General features: G+C 36.2%; 1 protein-coding gene across 3 annotated transcripts in view; it reads right to left on the bottom strand.

Annotated features, from left to right (window-relative positions):
- The window catches only part of LOC117334749, a 38,638-nt gene extending 28,424 nt beyond the window's left edge, over positions 1-10,214 (bottom strand). For all 3 annotated transcript variants that reach the window (XM_033894547.1, XM_033894555.1, XM_033894564.1), the window contains exons 1-2: positions 10,075-10,214; positions 1,439-1,664 (exon numbers count right to left, since the gene is read on the bottom strand). In XM_033894547.1, the coding sequence (XP_033750438.1) occupies positions 1,439-1,609 (171 nt within the window). In that variant the 5' untranslated portion in view covers positions 1,610-1,664; positions 10,075-10,214. The remainder of the gene's footprint in view (positions 1-1,438; positions 1,665-10,074) is intronic.
- Between the last annotated feature and the right edge of the window lie 7,368 nt (positions 10,215-17,582).

Below are 17,582 nucleotides of genomic sequence, written 5' to 3'. Positions count from 1 at the left end.
TGCCTCTTAAGATATAAAGGTAGTCCTATGTATGTTAATTGATTGTTATACCCAAACAAAGGGATGATAGTATTGATTGGGTCAAACAAGTACATACAGCAAATCTAGTGTTTTGGTTAATAGGTAGGAGCAGATCCGCTGTAAAATCTGCGAGCAGCCATTACAATTTGTCAGGTTAATTGCTCTTGCATGATGTACAGTACGTGTGTACATGTCCCATGTGACCTCCCTCGTGACCGGTCTGGTCAGAGAGCATGTCCTACTGATAACGGCTGTTGACATGCAGAATGCTGTAGATAACCAGGTGTCTGATTGGCCTCAAGTCTGATAAATTGAGACTTCTTTACGATCGTCAATAGCTGTATTGACCATCTTTTCACTGTTACAAGCTGTTCTAGTCACTAACTGGTATTTTTGGCACTCTGAGATTTGCATTATGATGAAAACCCATACTTTGCATATAAACTGGATAAACATGATTTATTGATCATGACAGCAAAGTAACTCTTGTTACTGACAAGTAGTTACTATAAATAGCTACAGGTGACCTCTGAAATCAGAATACTGTATCTTTCATGAAGTTTCTGAAAAACTTTGGAACTTCTTCACCTGGTGTCACCTTTGATTATTGGTTTAAAATTTGCCACATGTACTTAGAAAGCTTTTTATAAAACATCTGGGCATGCAATTAACATGTACACAACAAGAAAGAAATTATAGTGTTACTCCAACCAAAATATCATTAAGTTCCAACATAATTTCAAATTATAATCATTGGCACATAGATGTAGGGTTGACAACTGGGAGACTGTTTTGTGTCTAGTTCTCCTGTCTGTGAGAGTTTGGTGCCAAGAGATTGTCATCAGTGTAAATATTTGATGTGCTTATGATGCTGTGACTTCCTAGCCCTAGTAATGACATCAATATAAAACTTTATGTAGGATGTGGAAACACCCTGGGAACACAGCTAGCCTACTCCAGGTATAGACTCGTCCTGGAAACACACAGCCTACTCCAGGTATAGGCTCGTCCTGGAAACACACCAGCCAATCCAGGTAGACTGGTCCTGGCCATAGAAACACGCTACCTTTTCCATATTTTTATCAAGGTTGTTTCTGAATAATTCATATCATCAACCCAGGATTTCTTATTTAATGTACAATACTGTCAATTTGTAGCAATGGCTTCTGAACAGGTAAATTGCATTTTACACATCAGCTTAATTTTTATATCAGAATTACCTGCCTGGTAGCACAGGTGTATAAATAAGTTATATTTCAAATAATACCATTGCAGGTACATTGGATTTCTGTGCAAAATAAGTAAACTTTCATTTTGAAAATTGTATGGTATTACGCTTCATCTCCAGTGGTGTTAAACAATAGAACTTGGTAATTGAGCAAAAAATAAAAATTTGTCAATAAATTATGTGACTTACCTGGACAGCACTGTTGAGGAAGCAGTTGTTTTCTCCTGGGGCATTGCGGAGACCTTTGGCAGATAATGCTGATGAAGATGTGTTCTGATTTCCACGGTTATCCCATGTATCAAACCAATGTTGGGGAGGGGCATGTCCTCCGTGGGGAAATGATGGACCTGAGTTGTCCATGATGTGATGTTTATTTGTAAGTCTTGTTTACATAGTCTCTGCTCACTGTTGTCCCCTAGAGAATATATATAAAATAATTTTCAATTTATGTGCATGAATCATGATATCTCTCTCTCTCTCTCTTTTTGGTATAATTTTTGCAGGTAGTTCCATTATTACAGGAAGAATTAGATCACATGCGATTCTTAGACACAACTGAAAATATACACATATCACCCCAAGAATTGTTGCCTATGTTTATGCTGTGAACCACATACAGTGAATTATAAACTAGTGCCAACTTAATGAAAAGATAATCAAGTTCTGGAAGACTGGCTATTTCTTGTTCCTCAATTTTCAACTTTTTTTTTGTTACTGGCCTTCTTCCAAACATTGTCATTGAGCAATATTTATAATTTATATGACAGGTTGTGGTTTTACCAGTTTAGACTGTCGGGTGGGTGTATGACAATCAAAATAACAATTGATGATTAACAATTTACCGGGAATCATTACATAATACTTGTTTGGTATAAACAGTATGGGCTATTCATCAAACCTACATCAGGAAGGAAGGCCATGTTTTCTTTTAATTTTCCTACGAAAATATTGACATGTCATACTTGACTGGGTGTTTGTATACTGTGTAGATAGTATATGTTTACCTCCATACATCTTTAAAGTCACCCATGTTTACAAACTTGTGAAAGAAAAATCTTTAACATAAGTATACATTACACTAAGGTTTACTAAGTGTGAAAATCAAACTTGCATCAGAGTTTTATTTCAAACTGTAAATATAGAGACCTATGGTCAAAGGGAAAACATTTTTGTGGTTGGTCATTTGTGAGTCGGGTCCCTTTCAATGACTGACCATACAAACATGATCATTCAAACTTATACATAAGAATACAGAGAGACGTAAGTTTAATTTTATTGACAACAGACATTGATCTATTGATCAGTATTGTAAGAAAGCCTTTGTCTGGCTATGTACCTGTCAGACGGCCCAATGATCTACCTGTATAGTAAATAGTTTTATTATGTAGATATGTTACCCAACTCTCAGTAATTACCTTTTAACATTACACATCTAACATACATTGGTCTGGGTCATGAATACTAGAAGTTTAAACACCATATGTAGTCATTTTTCTCCTTTATTCTAGATCACTGACCGACTGAACTATATAGAGCAATGAAAGAAACTTCTGATATCTGATATACAGTAAAATATCCATTGGCTATTCTGACTTTTTCTTAATGTTGTGTGAATTTGATTATTTCCTTTATTTCAAACACAATGAAAAATGTATGATTCGTCTTCCAAACTTCTCTTTTTTTCAGAGCTTTACGTATACCCTGGCTTGTCAGGAATGAAATTCAACCCTCCCTGATGACCGATCTGCCTTGCACTATTTGACTTTTTTTTATACCTCCCTTCATTTCCTCAGAGAGTCCTTAACCATGCTTTTACCTGCAGTCCCATCCCACTATTGATTAATTGCAATGGCACCAGGTTTTACAGGTAACCATAACAAAGAAACCCCCTCAACGCCTAACAATAGTGCAGAAGAAGCATGTGTTCTAGAGCGGACTTAAAGATACTAAAGTGTTGCCATTTCCAGGCATAACAATGATGAGTTACATGTCAGGGACAAATAATGTGGAAAGGAGAGGGCTCCACTTCCCTTCCCTTGGCCCTCCCTCGTCACGGACGATTACCTCCCCTGATGTAACTGGAGTTTGTGTACAATATTGGCCGAGGTGAAAGGTCGCTGTGAAACTGATGTAACCCTTCTATCTGTCAACCCGACCAGGTAACCTCATCTGGCAGCGCTGATCCATCACCTCCCATTAAACCTGATTAATTTCTTCTCTGTCACTTTTTATAGCCAATTAAAATATATTTTTCAGTTTAAGGTGAAAAGATCTTTAAAATGGTGACTAATTGTAGTAAATTAGCTATCCAAGGTTTTGGGTTACCTGTCAGGGACGTATCTAAATATAATATATATATATATGCTCTTATGGTAATTGGGGTCATCAGATTCCACATCAGAAAGCGTTCTACAGCAATTTTACTGGTAGATGATAAAGAACAACCTATAAACCTATATATCATGTCCATTATAAATAAGATAATGATTCAAAGAAAACACTTCAGGATTTCCTGGTTGCCCCTATGACTTAATGATGAGTTTACACAAGTCTGTTTTCACCTGATTGTGAATTGATACCTAAATCACCATAAGTCACTCTGAGTCCAATAAATAATGAAATCCAATTAAAGTCTCATTGACATCTCCTATGGTACCAATACATGAAATGATAAGGCTAGAGTAATTCTTCACCGAGTAACCAGGTGTGCGGTCAAGTTAGAAGTTTCTCGACCTTTCAAACGATCCTTGGTAACAAATGGAACTGTTATCAGCAGACTATTATCAGGAATAACAAACTTTATCAAATTATTGACAAACTGATTAGCATATTTCTCTATGTAAGCCAGAAGGTGTTAAGTCTAAAACTGGCAACACTGTTATTTCTTTGGGGGTCTGTGTGAGCTGCAAAATCCTTGATGTCCTTAGCTTTGCTGGGTCCAGGTACCTGATAAGCCTGGCTAGAGGAGGGGTCAAGTATCAGCAGGGACAGTGGGAGATAGAAGGTAGACAGGTAGATAACACAGGTAGATCCCAGGTAGATCCCAGGTATATGATGTACCTACACACAGTAGGCACCAGGTAGTCAACTGTCAATTAAACATGTCAGGGAAATTGGAAGCTTGACATATTTATTACATTGTAAACAAGTAATTTTGACATATCAGTCACTGAAGGAAATAGTAAATGTACCTTCTGGTTTAATTTGAATACACAGATATGTATATTTATAGTCCACCAATGGCACGCAGAATAGTGGATACATTTTAGTGTTTTTCATGTAATGTGTTAAATTATGATTACACTATGTAAATTTCAGCTACTGTTTTGTTTTCGATTGCAAAATATCCCTGGTGAGAAAATTCATCATTTCACTAGCTTGATCAGCATGTATGTCAGCTAATTAGTTAATAAGCTAAGTTTGTACGCAAATCCGTAAATTTATTTGTTGCCATATGATTTTCAAGGTCAGTCAGCGCCATCATTGTGCAACCAATACATCTGCATGTTTTTGACATCTCAATTCCCAGTATAGGTTTCATATGTAGAAAATCTAAGCTGTGTCAGATGTTGACATTTTGTTTGACATGCTGCAGTAAAAACATATCAATATCCTGACATTGCATGAGATGTCATCATGTTGATACAGCCAAACTTTGTATCCCGACTTGTCAGCCAAACGTTAACCCAGACACAGGAAATATATTATTATATGTTTTGGTCATGCAGAAAATCACCTTGTCTGACACCTAATTGTTAAATATATTGAAATAATTGATATAATGGAACTCTGTGTGGACAGAAATGTGTTGATAATTTCAAACTAATTTAATGATTAATTTGATGTGATCACACAATGTGATATGGCACCTATGTTAACAGAGCGCCATGGTTGCATGTTGCCCGACCATAATTAACAGAGGGGATATTGTTATCTACAGGTAAATTAGACCACAGTTTACCTGCTGCCTCCATCCCATAACATTTCTATGTATATATATATATACTGATAATTGATTTATCTAGTTGTCTTATCGAGGACATATACTACATGGATGTTATTTTGTAGGTATGATATATTTGTCTCCGCGATCAGCTGTTGTCCTAGCTAGGGTGAACAGGTACATGTACGTGTAGTATATCTCTCTACAAGAGCTCGAGGGGCGTGCTCCTCTTACTGACTCATTTCCTACTTTCCACACAAGAACACACATGCATGCTTTATTCTCCCTCCAGGTAAAACCCACCTTTGTTGTGGTGTTCAGGTAAAAAGTAACTTGATAGTAATCTGTCTGAGGCTTTTTAACCCCTTTTTAAACATGACCAGTTATATCGTCAACATTTGTTATAAATGACCAAATTTAGATTGCTTTCTTTATTTCAAATAGGAAATATAATCTTTTATTTTTCTAAAAATGAATTGGTTTCAAAGAAACGCATGTCATTGTTGAAACATGAAATAGAGAAATGGAACAGAATTCTGATACAATTAATACAAAACAGAATTACCTTATCTCATAAGTATGCAGAATATTTAACCTAAAATTGTCCTATCGTAGACTGTTTTGTATCCTACAGTATTTATAATTTGTCACTGGTATATCCAACTTACTCATGACATCTTATCTTACCTTTTTACCTCGTTAAGTCACCTGACTTGAAAAACAATACCTTAGGTCAGTTGTCATGATAACGGATGCTAAATATGTCACAACTCCACTTGATTAAAATACAGTAACGGAACACGCCCAGTCCCAACCATGTATAGTCTTTAATGGAACAGATAGGAACACTAATTAGACACACATACTTAATGAATTTGTTTTGTCATGCATTAGAATTTGATTCCCTCAGGCTAGTTATTAATTGGAAAATCAATTCACTGTTTCTAGGTATATATTTTTTTCTAAGTCAATGTAGTGTGATGAATATGAAATATTTATTTTGTCAGTTAAAAGCATAAAATTTCAATTAAATGTATACTTTTCACATGGGACAAATCATAAAAGCTAATTTCACAATCTGTTTTGCCTGTTAAGACCTATTTTGGGGTAGATATATGTAGACAGGTAGACTGTGGTAGATATCATGCTGCTTCTACTAAGTACCTGTCAGACAGAACTTGACCATACAGGTGACAACAATGAGTCATGGCAGGTATATAAGTATATACAGATAAGTAACTGGTAATGACCACAGCATGCGTCCACCAATCAGTATTTTACAATTCTTGTCAGTTCAATGTAATGTCCTGTTTACACCCCGATTTTTTTAGATAAAATAATTACCTTTTCAGAAACAAGACCAATAATGTACTCTATATGTTCTAAAAGCTTTAAAACGAAATCAAGATTTAATCAAAGAATGTTTACTTCTTTTCTCCCCCATGTTTTTTTTTTCTCCCCATTAATAACCTTGGTCTCAAGAACCCCTTTTTTACCTGTACATTAAATTTGAGCAGTTATCAGTGGTTATATAGGCCAGGAAAAATAATCTCATTGATTTAAAAATAAACCTATATAAAGACTTTTTGTCAACAGATGCAGCGGGCATTTAACACAATACTAAGTTATTAATCAATAAGCTTTTAGGTTTAAAATCTTGAAAACATTGATGGGTCATTTTTCAGATAGTTGTATAGAGGAAGCGTGTATATTGTTCTAAGAAACATGGATCGGAACCAGATGGTGACAACACATGTTAGAGCGTCCTATATAGAACACTGTGATATTGTACTGGTCATACACCATCAGTTTGATAGGGATCAATAATACAGACAGATAACTAGTACAGACAATTTAAACCTAACAAAAAAACATCCTCTGGATGGCTACCAACATATCACCTGGGTACCTTACGAAACCCATTGGGGACACCCAGGCCACAAACACTAATTGTTCTTGTACGTGACCTGAAACAATTGGAATCCATTTAAACTTATTTCTGTCTTCAAGGAAGGATTGAATACTGGACACAAAAGAAGAATCCATCGAACTATGACATGTCAGTCAATATTGTTTAGAAGAAAACTTAAGCGACAGAGGCGGATCTTGTGTAATCTGCCGTAAGACACAGCATTATACTATCAACTGGCGACACTTACACCATTTATACAACGTAAAAAACTAATAAAGGTACTATTGAAAAGGATCCAATGTCCTTTTGGCTTGGGTTGTCTCTTATTGGCCAACAAAACAAAACTGGGGTGAAGGGATATCATGGTTGATCGATCAACACTACTACGATTTGGCATGGTTCCAACTGGTTCATTCCGCATCAAAACACCTAGTACAGGTAGAGATAAATGTTGGCCAGTGACCTTACAACACTTTACACTACAACTCCCTGAATAAATGTTTTCAATTTAGTTTTAAGCTTCCCAGTAAACCCTGCCATCATAATAGATTTGTATATAGTTATGAATATCCGGGCAGAAAATCCTTATCACAACTGCTTGTCTAAATGATTAATAATGTCCCCCCATGGGATTTTACACAAAGATACCACTGTTAAGGCTAAGATCCCAGGAACAAACCAACTCTTATCGAACTTTCATGATGGTGCCTGTCACCTTTCCTTGTATAACTTTTCATTTCAGCTGTTTTAATAAATTATTTTATCATTTAACTTTTTACTTCCTACCAAAAAACCTAAAATCTGTTGTAAAGGAGTACTTCCTTCTTCCTAAATATAATTAGCTATTTCTGAGAAACCTTTTTTTTTTTAATTTGAAAATAGTGGAATCATTTAATTGGTTCATACATATCAATAAATATTGACAATACATTTTAATTTACATAGTTTACTCCATATATACTCATTACACTTACAGTTATATACAATATGGATATCTCTGTAACAATACAGACTATTCAGTCCTTAAATATATAACACACTTAAATTACCCCCAGACACACAGGATATTATGGCTTAATATTCCTGGTACAAAGACAAAGTACAGACATTTGTTTCTGTATCCTTGATTAACTTCGTTAAGTGTTATATATAATAAACAAGGTTTCCTATTCACACCTGAAATAGAGTTTCTGTCAATATCTGCTGGTGGTATGTCTACCATACATTAAGAAAACTTGCCATCCTTACACAAAATAATAATACCCTTTTCATGAGTGTTCATTCTGTTTTTGGTAGAATTATCATAAATAATAGATTGGTTGTGATATAGGGTAGCCACACATGCCAATGTCAGTGTGCTGTGTCAACACCTGTGTGTCACACAGGTAAGTGCTGGGAGCATCATCTTGACCAGACTAGCCAGGTAGATACTGTGTCAGATTTTCACATTTACCTGACATGACAGGTAACACCTCACCTGGTGTAACTCATTATTGTCACATTATGGCTGGAATTCAAGATTAACACCTGGTAAATTACCAATAATTCATAATATACAAACTAGTCATCGGGGTATCAATTACTGATTCCTCATTGTTACCTCTTTAAGACCAAAAGTAATATGCGATTTATATTTGTTCAATGAAAAGTAAAAAAGTATTTTTGTATGTTATTTAAAATGTTAAAAAAATCATTATCTCATCAATTAATATCAATAAGAAAAAGATAAAATAATTTTAAAAAATAAATAAATAAACAGGACATTTTTTACTTTATTTTTTTGTTTTGCTATTTTTTTCTTTACCCATCTTATAGGGTTATAAACCAAATGATATTGATATATTGAAATACCTGGTATATGATATATACAAGTTTATATTAATTAGGTAGGAATACTAACCATGTATACATATCAGGTACATATAATTATTATATATCCCTGATACATATATATATGTACTTCACTGCAAATATCTCATTAAATGTTCTATTTGCAACACCTTTATACAAATTAACATATTTCTGCCATTATCAAACCATTTACAGGTATTTTTGTGAGTCACAGCAAAGTACAATAAAAACAGTATCATGTTACCTTATTGGTTTAGACGTATCTCTTAACTTTCAACATCTGTTGATTATGTTACGTATTCCAAACTTAATTAGAGGGGACAATGGTAACCCAAGTTTACCTGTTTTGAGACGGATTATCCTCAGGGAACCAAAGACAACACCTAACAAAAACAGACACCTTTCCCTGTCGGCATCGGTTAGAGATCAAAGGACACAAAAGTGGACACGGAAAAGGACAGTGCGTATACCTGAGGCGGTTTCTTTTATAGTTTATAGCACCGCATTCATGTTTATAGGTAATTAATGCAATTACATCTAGATCAATATTTTGATAATGTCGCTTTTGGAACAGGAAATCGGCTAACACGACATCGTAAACAATCAGAAAAGAAACTGCCGGTATAGAAAGTAAACAAAAAGTTACAACCGATCGCGAAATTATTGGCACGCAAACCAAAATACAAAGTTAAAAAGAACACGTTTTACATATATTTATTAACTTGATAACACGAACAAAATTAATTTTGATTCCAAGAAGTATTTATGTCAAAACCACCTGATCATCTACAGTTGCACAAATAAGAAACGGACTATACTACGACTTTCAGAGTGGTCGCCTACCTGTCTCAATAAAATCACTATTTCAACGACATTTACTATACATTCGACATGTATTCGTTTATGTTCCTAACTTTCATGTCGTATAATAACGATATTGAATGTATCTTTATCCAAAACCCCCAAAATACCCTAATTTACCTGAACGAACCCGGATGATTCACCTGGCGGAGTCGGTGATCAATTTTGGTTACCTGGCGCATGATGCCGCGGCTTTTCTGACGTACACACTCACACATATAATGTATCTAAAGTAAAGTATAAAGTTGTCATACTCACCGAAACTTCCTAAATCCCAAGGAAACTGAATGTCAACACTTTCACAAAAGTTTCACACAAAATCCGTACAGAAACAGGTAAAATCCGTGGTGTGTATACTACACGAGTTAGCGGCACTTCCAAGTCGCCATAATTTCTGCATGTCAATAACAGGCGGAGTAATATCACCTGTGACACGGCTCATTCATTTGCATGATAATGAAAATAGTCCCGCGACCCGGTGATGCGTCACTACTCACCCACTACCGTACTATAAAAATATAGTTCTTTACTAAATCCACTGTTTATGGTTTAAAAAGCATTCTTTTTGCAACTTAATGTATTTTAAGTTTTCCTAATTGTTTTTGCTGATGCTCGTAAACAGCATATTAATAATGCAATTGCAGGTAAAAATCAATTGCGTATCAATGGCGGCCCTTTTCACCTGAGCTTATGTGAATCATAGGGATCAGGTAGGATTACGATGTTAAGACTAGAAAGAGCACCCCGCTTGTACTGTCCAACAAAAGTCTACTTAGTTACTTACTCCCACACCTCTCCTGCATTATCACCCTAACTACTTATTACACAACTACAAAGTATTTATACTCCAGAAATTACACCAGATTGTTTGTACTATAAATATGAGTTAAGTAGAGCTGTATCTGCAATCAGTTGGGATTATTTTAGTTTCTGCAAGGGCTATCACGGATTATTTCTGATCGAAACCCACGCTGATTATAACAAAATATCATTTAGGTAGAAAGCTTATATGTAGTGTCAAAATTTGATTTTTAGATCGCGTTTTATATCAAACCACAGAGATTTTTTTCTTCGGGAGAAAAGGTCTCATAGAATATTACGATACTATAGGCCTGGATTAAAGTCAAGAGTCGGAGGGTAAGAAGTAGGGGAAGACAGTATTGTTTCATCATGTCAAGATTCCGATCGGATAGCTCAAAAACAAGTAGGCGAAGAGTGAGATAGTGAGTTTCTGTGTTTTATTACGACGATGTCTGGTTAACTTAAGACTGTGAATATAATGATCAGGATTATAATGAGATAGCGTTGTAATTTTATAATCAATTATTATATAGATGGTCGTGTGTCGCAACGGTATGGCATGCCTTTCATCTAAGCGACCGGAGTTCAATTCCCCGATCGGACAAGAAAAGTACCTGTGTATTCCGGCCTCTACCCCTTATGATATACACCCGAAAAACTTGTTTCCCAATTGTTGCCAATTAAATAAAGTTTGTAATGTGCAGAAACCCGATTTAGCTAAGTCGATGACCAATACCAACTTTTTGAAATGTGAAACGTAAAAGACTTCTAAAATTAAATTCGAAGATTAAATTATTTTAACCCGAAAGATTTAAAAAAAAAAAGTTTAATGTGTAATCGAAAGTACTTGTTGAACTTATGATTTGACATTGCCGATATATTAAAACAAAAGAATACGTCCATTTGTAGAAATGAAAGAAAGTATTGTTTCATCATATCAAGATTCCGATCGGATAGCTCAAAAACAAAATAAAAGGGCACCACTTTAGCAAGATTATGTCACCGTATTGTTTATCATATACTTTAGTTATATAACTTTGAATCTTATATTCCCCTCGTGTTAGCAGTGGCTAATACAATGTAGTATTATAATAGAGAGTCTAACAGCACTCTTATCACACGATCTTAACTGCTAATGTGTAGTTGCTGAAGATGGTGACATTAGGTTTTTGTTATTATTGTTTTTACCCTGTTATATAGGAGACAACGCTTTTAACGGTTTCTGATCGCTTTTGCAAATAATTTTGAAAACAAAATATATTCAAATCAAACGTTGCTTAGTTGTTCAACTGCTTATATATTCAGTGCTATTACATATATAACTGCTCAACTACTGTTGAACAGTCCTACCCCCTTTTGAACACCATATATTTTAAATCTTCCCTTTCTTTCCTCACCACCTTCGTACTCTAGGTGTCTCCTTGCCACCAGTCCTCATATGATCCTGGCTGTTTGCGAGGACGTTAAACCCCTTACAAGCAAACAAACTATTATTCAACTGATATTACAAGTGGTCGAGTATCCAGTTTCATTTGCAACCCGGCTTAAAATTATTTCACGAAGCAATTGTGATTTCATATTCCTTGAAATTCGAGATCGGTATGTATTGCTCCAAAAAGTTGGCCTGCCATATTAATCTTCCTAGTTCAATATAAGTTATGATTTATGGTTAAAATATGACGAAGACACTGTCAATTCACTCTCACTTCTACGTGTTCAGGCCACGGTACAATACACTCCACTTTAGATATATATACAATGTATATATCCTAAATACCAATAGTAGTAACATTCCTCGAATTCCGAGACCTATTAACTACAGAGATCAAAACAAAAATATGAATGTTTACATTTGAATCTGATGCACTGACATATTTAACTGATCGTAAATAGCTTTTGTTCATTAAGTGGTTTGGGATGTTTAAATAGTTATTATACGGGGATAAAACGTTTATTTAGGAATGAATGTCATGTTTATGTTATACAAAACCGTTGTGCATTTTCAAATATATACATATTCAGAATTGAACAGATATTTTATTTAAAATAACATTGTACACGAGATGATATATTCGTTCACAGTTTATAGAGCTAGTCCTCCTTGCGTTAGTGGAGAGTGATGATCACACACGGAGGCGTTAATTAGAAGGTGATGTTTGGTGAGCCTTGTGAGTGTTGCTATGCAGCATTTGTGTCTGTTGGACAGGTTGGTCTCGTCAATACACTATAGTCATAAAAGTAGAAAACACAATCTTTTAATAACGTCTTAACTTAGTATGGAAGTCTACGGACCGAAAATGTTTAAACCTCATTTATGATATCCACATAACCTTAGCTAAGCATATGGTTTGTTTTGATTTTGTCATTAACTGGCTCTATTGGAATATAACATGTATATATTAAGTCATTCAGATTATTTACACAGATGACAGAAACTGGTGGATATGTATTATATACAAATGGACCAGGCCCCAGTATCGTCAAAATACATCTCTAAAGGCGCTTATTGAAAAGATATATTTTAATCAGATTGCCTAATATCATAATGAGCATTTGATACAATGCATGTTTCAAGCGCTTCAATACCTTATAAAGGATGGGAAAACTCCGGATACATTTTGCCACATTTGATATCCAAGAGCGATACTCATTGTCGGAATTCAGGACATTTTCTATATTCCACCTTTCAAATGCAATATACTTTTATGAACGCAATACACCTAAGTTGGTACAATCAAATGTAACCTATTACTTTTATTTGACTTTTTTTGTTTGTGTATTTTGGTATAGTCTTTGTCACAATTCACACCAATTATACAGCGTTATATCAGTAGTAATGTACACCTGCCCACACCTGACTTCGAGTGGGGCATCAGACAAGGTGTGTCAGTCTGTTCCGGCGGCGATCGACAGCAGAAGTGTGTCCGAAGTAGGTTGGGAATTGAATAGAATTACTCCAATTCAATCGGACATAGTGACCAGGCAAACTCGTTTGACAAAAGGGTACGAACTATTGAAGCCTGTTGGAAATGTGAATTTACAATTAGATAGAAGGCAGACTCCTATCGCAGTGTGGAATTTATCTAACGTAGCAGTTTCGTCACGTAAAATGATTGAGATTATTGACCAATTCGATGGGGCAAGAAAAACAGACACCATTTTTTTTAAATGAAAAACTAAAAATATATTAGCAAAGGAATGAATTATTAACAAATAGGTTTAGATAATTTGTCCTCCATTTCACCTTATAATTGATATAAGAACGGAATTTCGTTTTAAGATTGTACAGATTTTTTAAAAGTAAATCGACTTTTCGCTTCATTGGTTTAATGATAATGTTTGATAAGGGAGGACTTCTTTTTGCTTCGAGAAACGAAACATTGAAATTACTTCGTTTAAGGCCATCTCAATTTTTCGTCCACTGCGAACACCTAGTCGTTAACATTGAGAGTGCTTGCGACATTTGAGCAGGAATCCTATTGTGCGTCTGTCGCCCTAAGGACTGTTATTTTACCGAGACTGTCTCACATTGAGTACTACTTCGAACAAAAAACAGTTTAAATCAGCTTTCTACAATTAGCCAGCAATTCGCATACAAAAATCACTGTTATTGCCACAGGTAAAGATCTATATCCACGGTAAAGAATTCCAGGTGTTTGCCTCCTGAAATTACTGCCTGCACGTTATAGATAATAGAGGGTTAGTAGTCTCACTGCAAGCCAGGTAATCTACAGGTAAATTAGGACAAGAAATTTAACTCGGCATGTGAGAAAGTAGGCCGATCTTGATTGTTGTCGACGTGGAGGAGAATGAAACTTATTCAGAACTGAGGAGAGAGACCATGGCACCATGGGTAGCTATGACTGGTCTGGTTAAATGCAAAAACGCTCTATACCAGCACAGGTGAGCTGACACATAAATTGACCATGAAATGACCATTGTTTGTTTATATGGCAAGATGTCCAGTTTTGGCACGTATCGGTCGGAAGGTTTTCTTGAAACACAAAACTCTCGCCTAGCAGTTTCAATGCATGTGCTGCTCATGGCTGATTTGACGTGTTAATTTGGCATCATTGTTGACATGGCAGGTTTTTAATTGTATCCTAGCTCATGCGTTCTTTCTGCAGATAAATTAACAGACATTGTATTAAAAATTCCTAAGGATTGAAAGAAAACTATCCTTATATTATTGTATACAAGAAAATTGAAAGGATTCGTTTGAAGCCGTCACTATACAAAACAACGTCCTTTGCGAGAGGAACCAGAGATTAAGGAGGTATGGGCCATTCTGTTCCAGGAGGACAGTGGTTCAAACTACATAATACACTTTTTATCAACGATATGATACACAGATTTTGACCACTTTGTTATCTAGAGTCAATGTATACGTCAATCTGACCTGACATTGAGAAGGAAAACCAAACAAATCTTAATTAGCATTGCAATCTTCCACCGATAGTACCTTGACAAATGATTCATAAGCATTTCAAAATATAATTATTTATCAATACAAATTGTTTAAATAGGTCAGCTGTGTAACAAACAATGGCTTGTCCATTAGTGATTATAAGCGATTCAGGACCTGCTGTGCTTCACTGAATGATTGTACAGGACTACTAAATCGCAAGCGTAATTCATTATACTACAAACATATGTATCAAACAGATGCAATGATGTTGTACAATTAAAACTCATATCAGAACAACTGGTAAGGAGAGCAAACATAGCCTTCCGGCCTTGATCAGCTAATTGTTTCTGCATATCATTGAATTTATTATTATACTTGAGCTTAACTCCTAAATAACTGAAAAAATCTACAATTTCTACTACATTACCATTATATATCCAAGTTTCATTATCTTTTAATCGACCCCCATATCGAAAGACTACGATCTTTGTTTTTTCTGTATTTACAGTTAATTTCCACTTGTTTGAATAATCATATAGACTATCTAAAAGACTTTGAAGACCTTCCACCGATTCAGAAAACATGACAAGATCATCTGCGTACATAAGGAGGAATACGCTTAATTCATCGAAATCATAGGCTTTAGCACCACTCTCTATAAAAGAAGTTTCAAAATCGGTTACGAAAAGTGAAAACAAAAGAGGCGATAGAATTTCCCCTTGCCCCTTGATTATAAGCGATTCAGGACATGCTGTGCTCCACTGAATGATTGTACGGGACTACTAAATCGAGATCCGTCAAGGGTTTCACGTCTCCACGTATGTATATGTGTAGGATACTGATGACTCAAAGTAAATAAAGAACTTGATCCTGCTTAGCTATGGGAGGACAATGACATAGATCTGACAGCAGCTGGAATAGAGACTAAAACCCAAATGTGTAGAAATGATAATAAAACTGAGAAAATGTCTTTAAGACATAAATGCCCCCGCTGCCACTTACGCCGCGACACAGTTTGGTGAGGATTTCATCAGCAGTTCCTGAGATTAGCTAGTTACATTGCATTGGCACGCGACGGGACGGGACGGGACGGATATGGGTAACACTAAAAAGACCTCCCCTCCCCCTCCATTTCGTGGCGGGGGCATAAAAAAGACACATAATAAGCGTTACCATGCATCGAAGTATATATAGGGAAACATCACCGATATGGCTGGCATTCTGTTCCAATCCTTTTGATTTTGCTTAAATAAAAGAAGTGGTGCCCAGCTTGTCCCAAGCCTGGTATGATATACTGTGAATAATATGAATAATACATTTAAAACACACAAATATCATATTGGGATCGACGGGAGTTTAATACACAGTTAATCCCGTTGGAATACCCAAACAATCAATGACATTAATTAACTTCAGTCATACTCGTTATATGAATGCCACAGTTCCAGTACTGGTGGTATTGAAAACATCATTTAAAAAGTCAAGCGTGACCCCGGTTGACGCTATCTGAAAATTATATACGTCATGCAACGTTCGTTATAAAACTAGTGATGTAAAATCAATTCATGGCTTTAATTGGATTAAATACTCCATGACCGTCACTGACGGACATCGTTTGCAGTGTACGATTGAATCAGCAGACATATGCAATAAAAACTTCACGGGCAGTTGAGAAATTATCTTTTTTTTTGGATTAACAAAAAGTAAAATATCCTCAGGAATTAGTACGATTACCCACAATGGACCCAGTTCATATTACAGCGATGACGTCATCGCAATAGCTACACACGATCCCAACCGACAGAGGAGGCGAAAATAAGAGTATTTGTAGAAAACCGAGGGCAGTTAGAGGCAGGCGACCTAGGAAGGTCCCCGTGGAGTTTATGACAGTAAGACGCAGGCAAGCAAGGAGGGTCTCTGTAGAGTTTTTGGTAGTAAGACACAGGGGACCAAGAAGTTTGTCTGTAGATTCTATGACAGTAAGACGCAGGTGACCAGGGATGGCTTCAGTAGAGTCTGCGAGAGGAAGAGGCAAGCGACCAAGGGGGTCTCTATAGAGTCTATGAGAGTAAGAGACATGTGACCTAGAAGGTTCTCCTTTGAGCCTATGGCAGTAAGAGGCAGGTGACCAGGGATGGCTTCAGTAGAGTCTGCGAGAGGAAGAGGCAAGCGACCAAGGGGGTCTCTATAGAGTCTATGAGAGTAAGAGACATGTGACCTAGAAGGTTCTCCTTTGAGCCTATGGCAGTAAGAGGCAGGTGACCAGGGATGGCTTCAGTAGAGTCTGCGAGAGGAAGAGGCAAGCGACCAAGGGGGTCTCTATAGAGTCTATGAGAGTAAGAGACATGTGACCTAGAGGGTTCTCCTTTGAGTCTATTGCAGTAAGAGGCAGGCGACCAAGGAGGTTCGCAGAAGTGTCTATGATAGTAAAAGGCAAGTTACCAAGGAGGGTCTCTATAGAGTCTATGTGAGTATGACGCAGGCAACGAAGAAGGGTTTCTGTAGAGTCTATGGCAGTTGGAGGCAGACGAACAAGAAGGTTACTGTAGAGTCTATT

This window comes from Pecten maximus, chromosome 1 (assembly GCF_902652985.1).
Source record: "Pecten maximus chromosome 1, xPecMax1.1, whole genome shotgun sequence".
NCBI classification, from domain to species: Eukaryota; Metazoa; Mollusca; class Bivalvia; order Pectinida; family Pectinidae; genus Pecten; species Pecten maximus.
The sequence above is the reverse complement of the archived record's forward strand: the minus strand, read 5'-3'. Positions and strand labels throughout refer to the sequence as shown.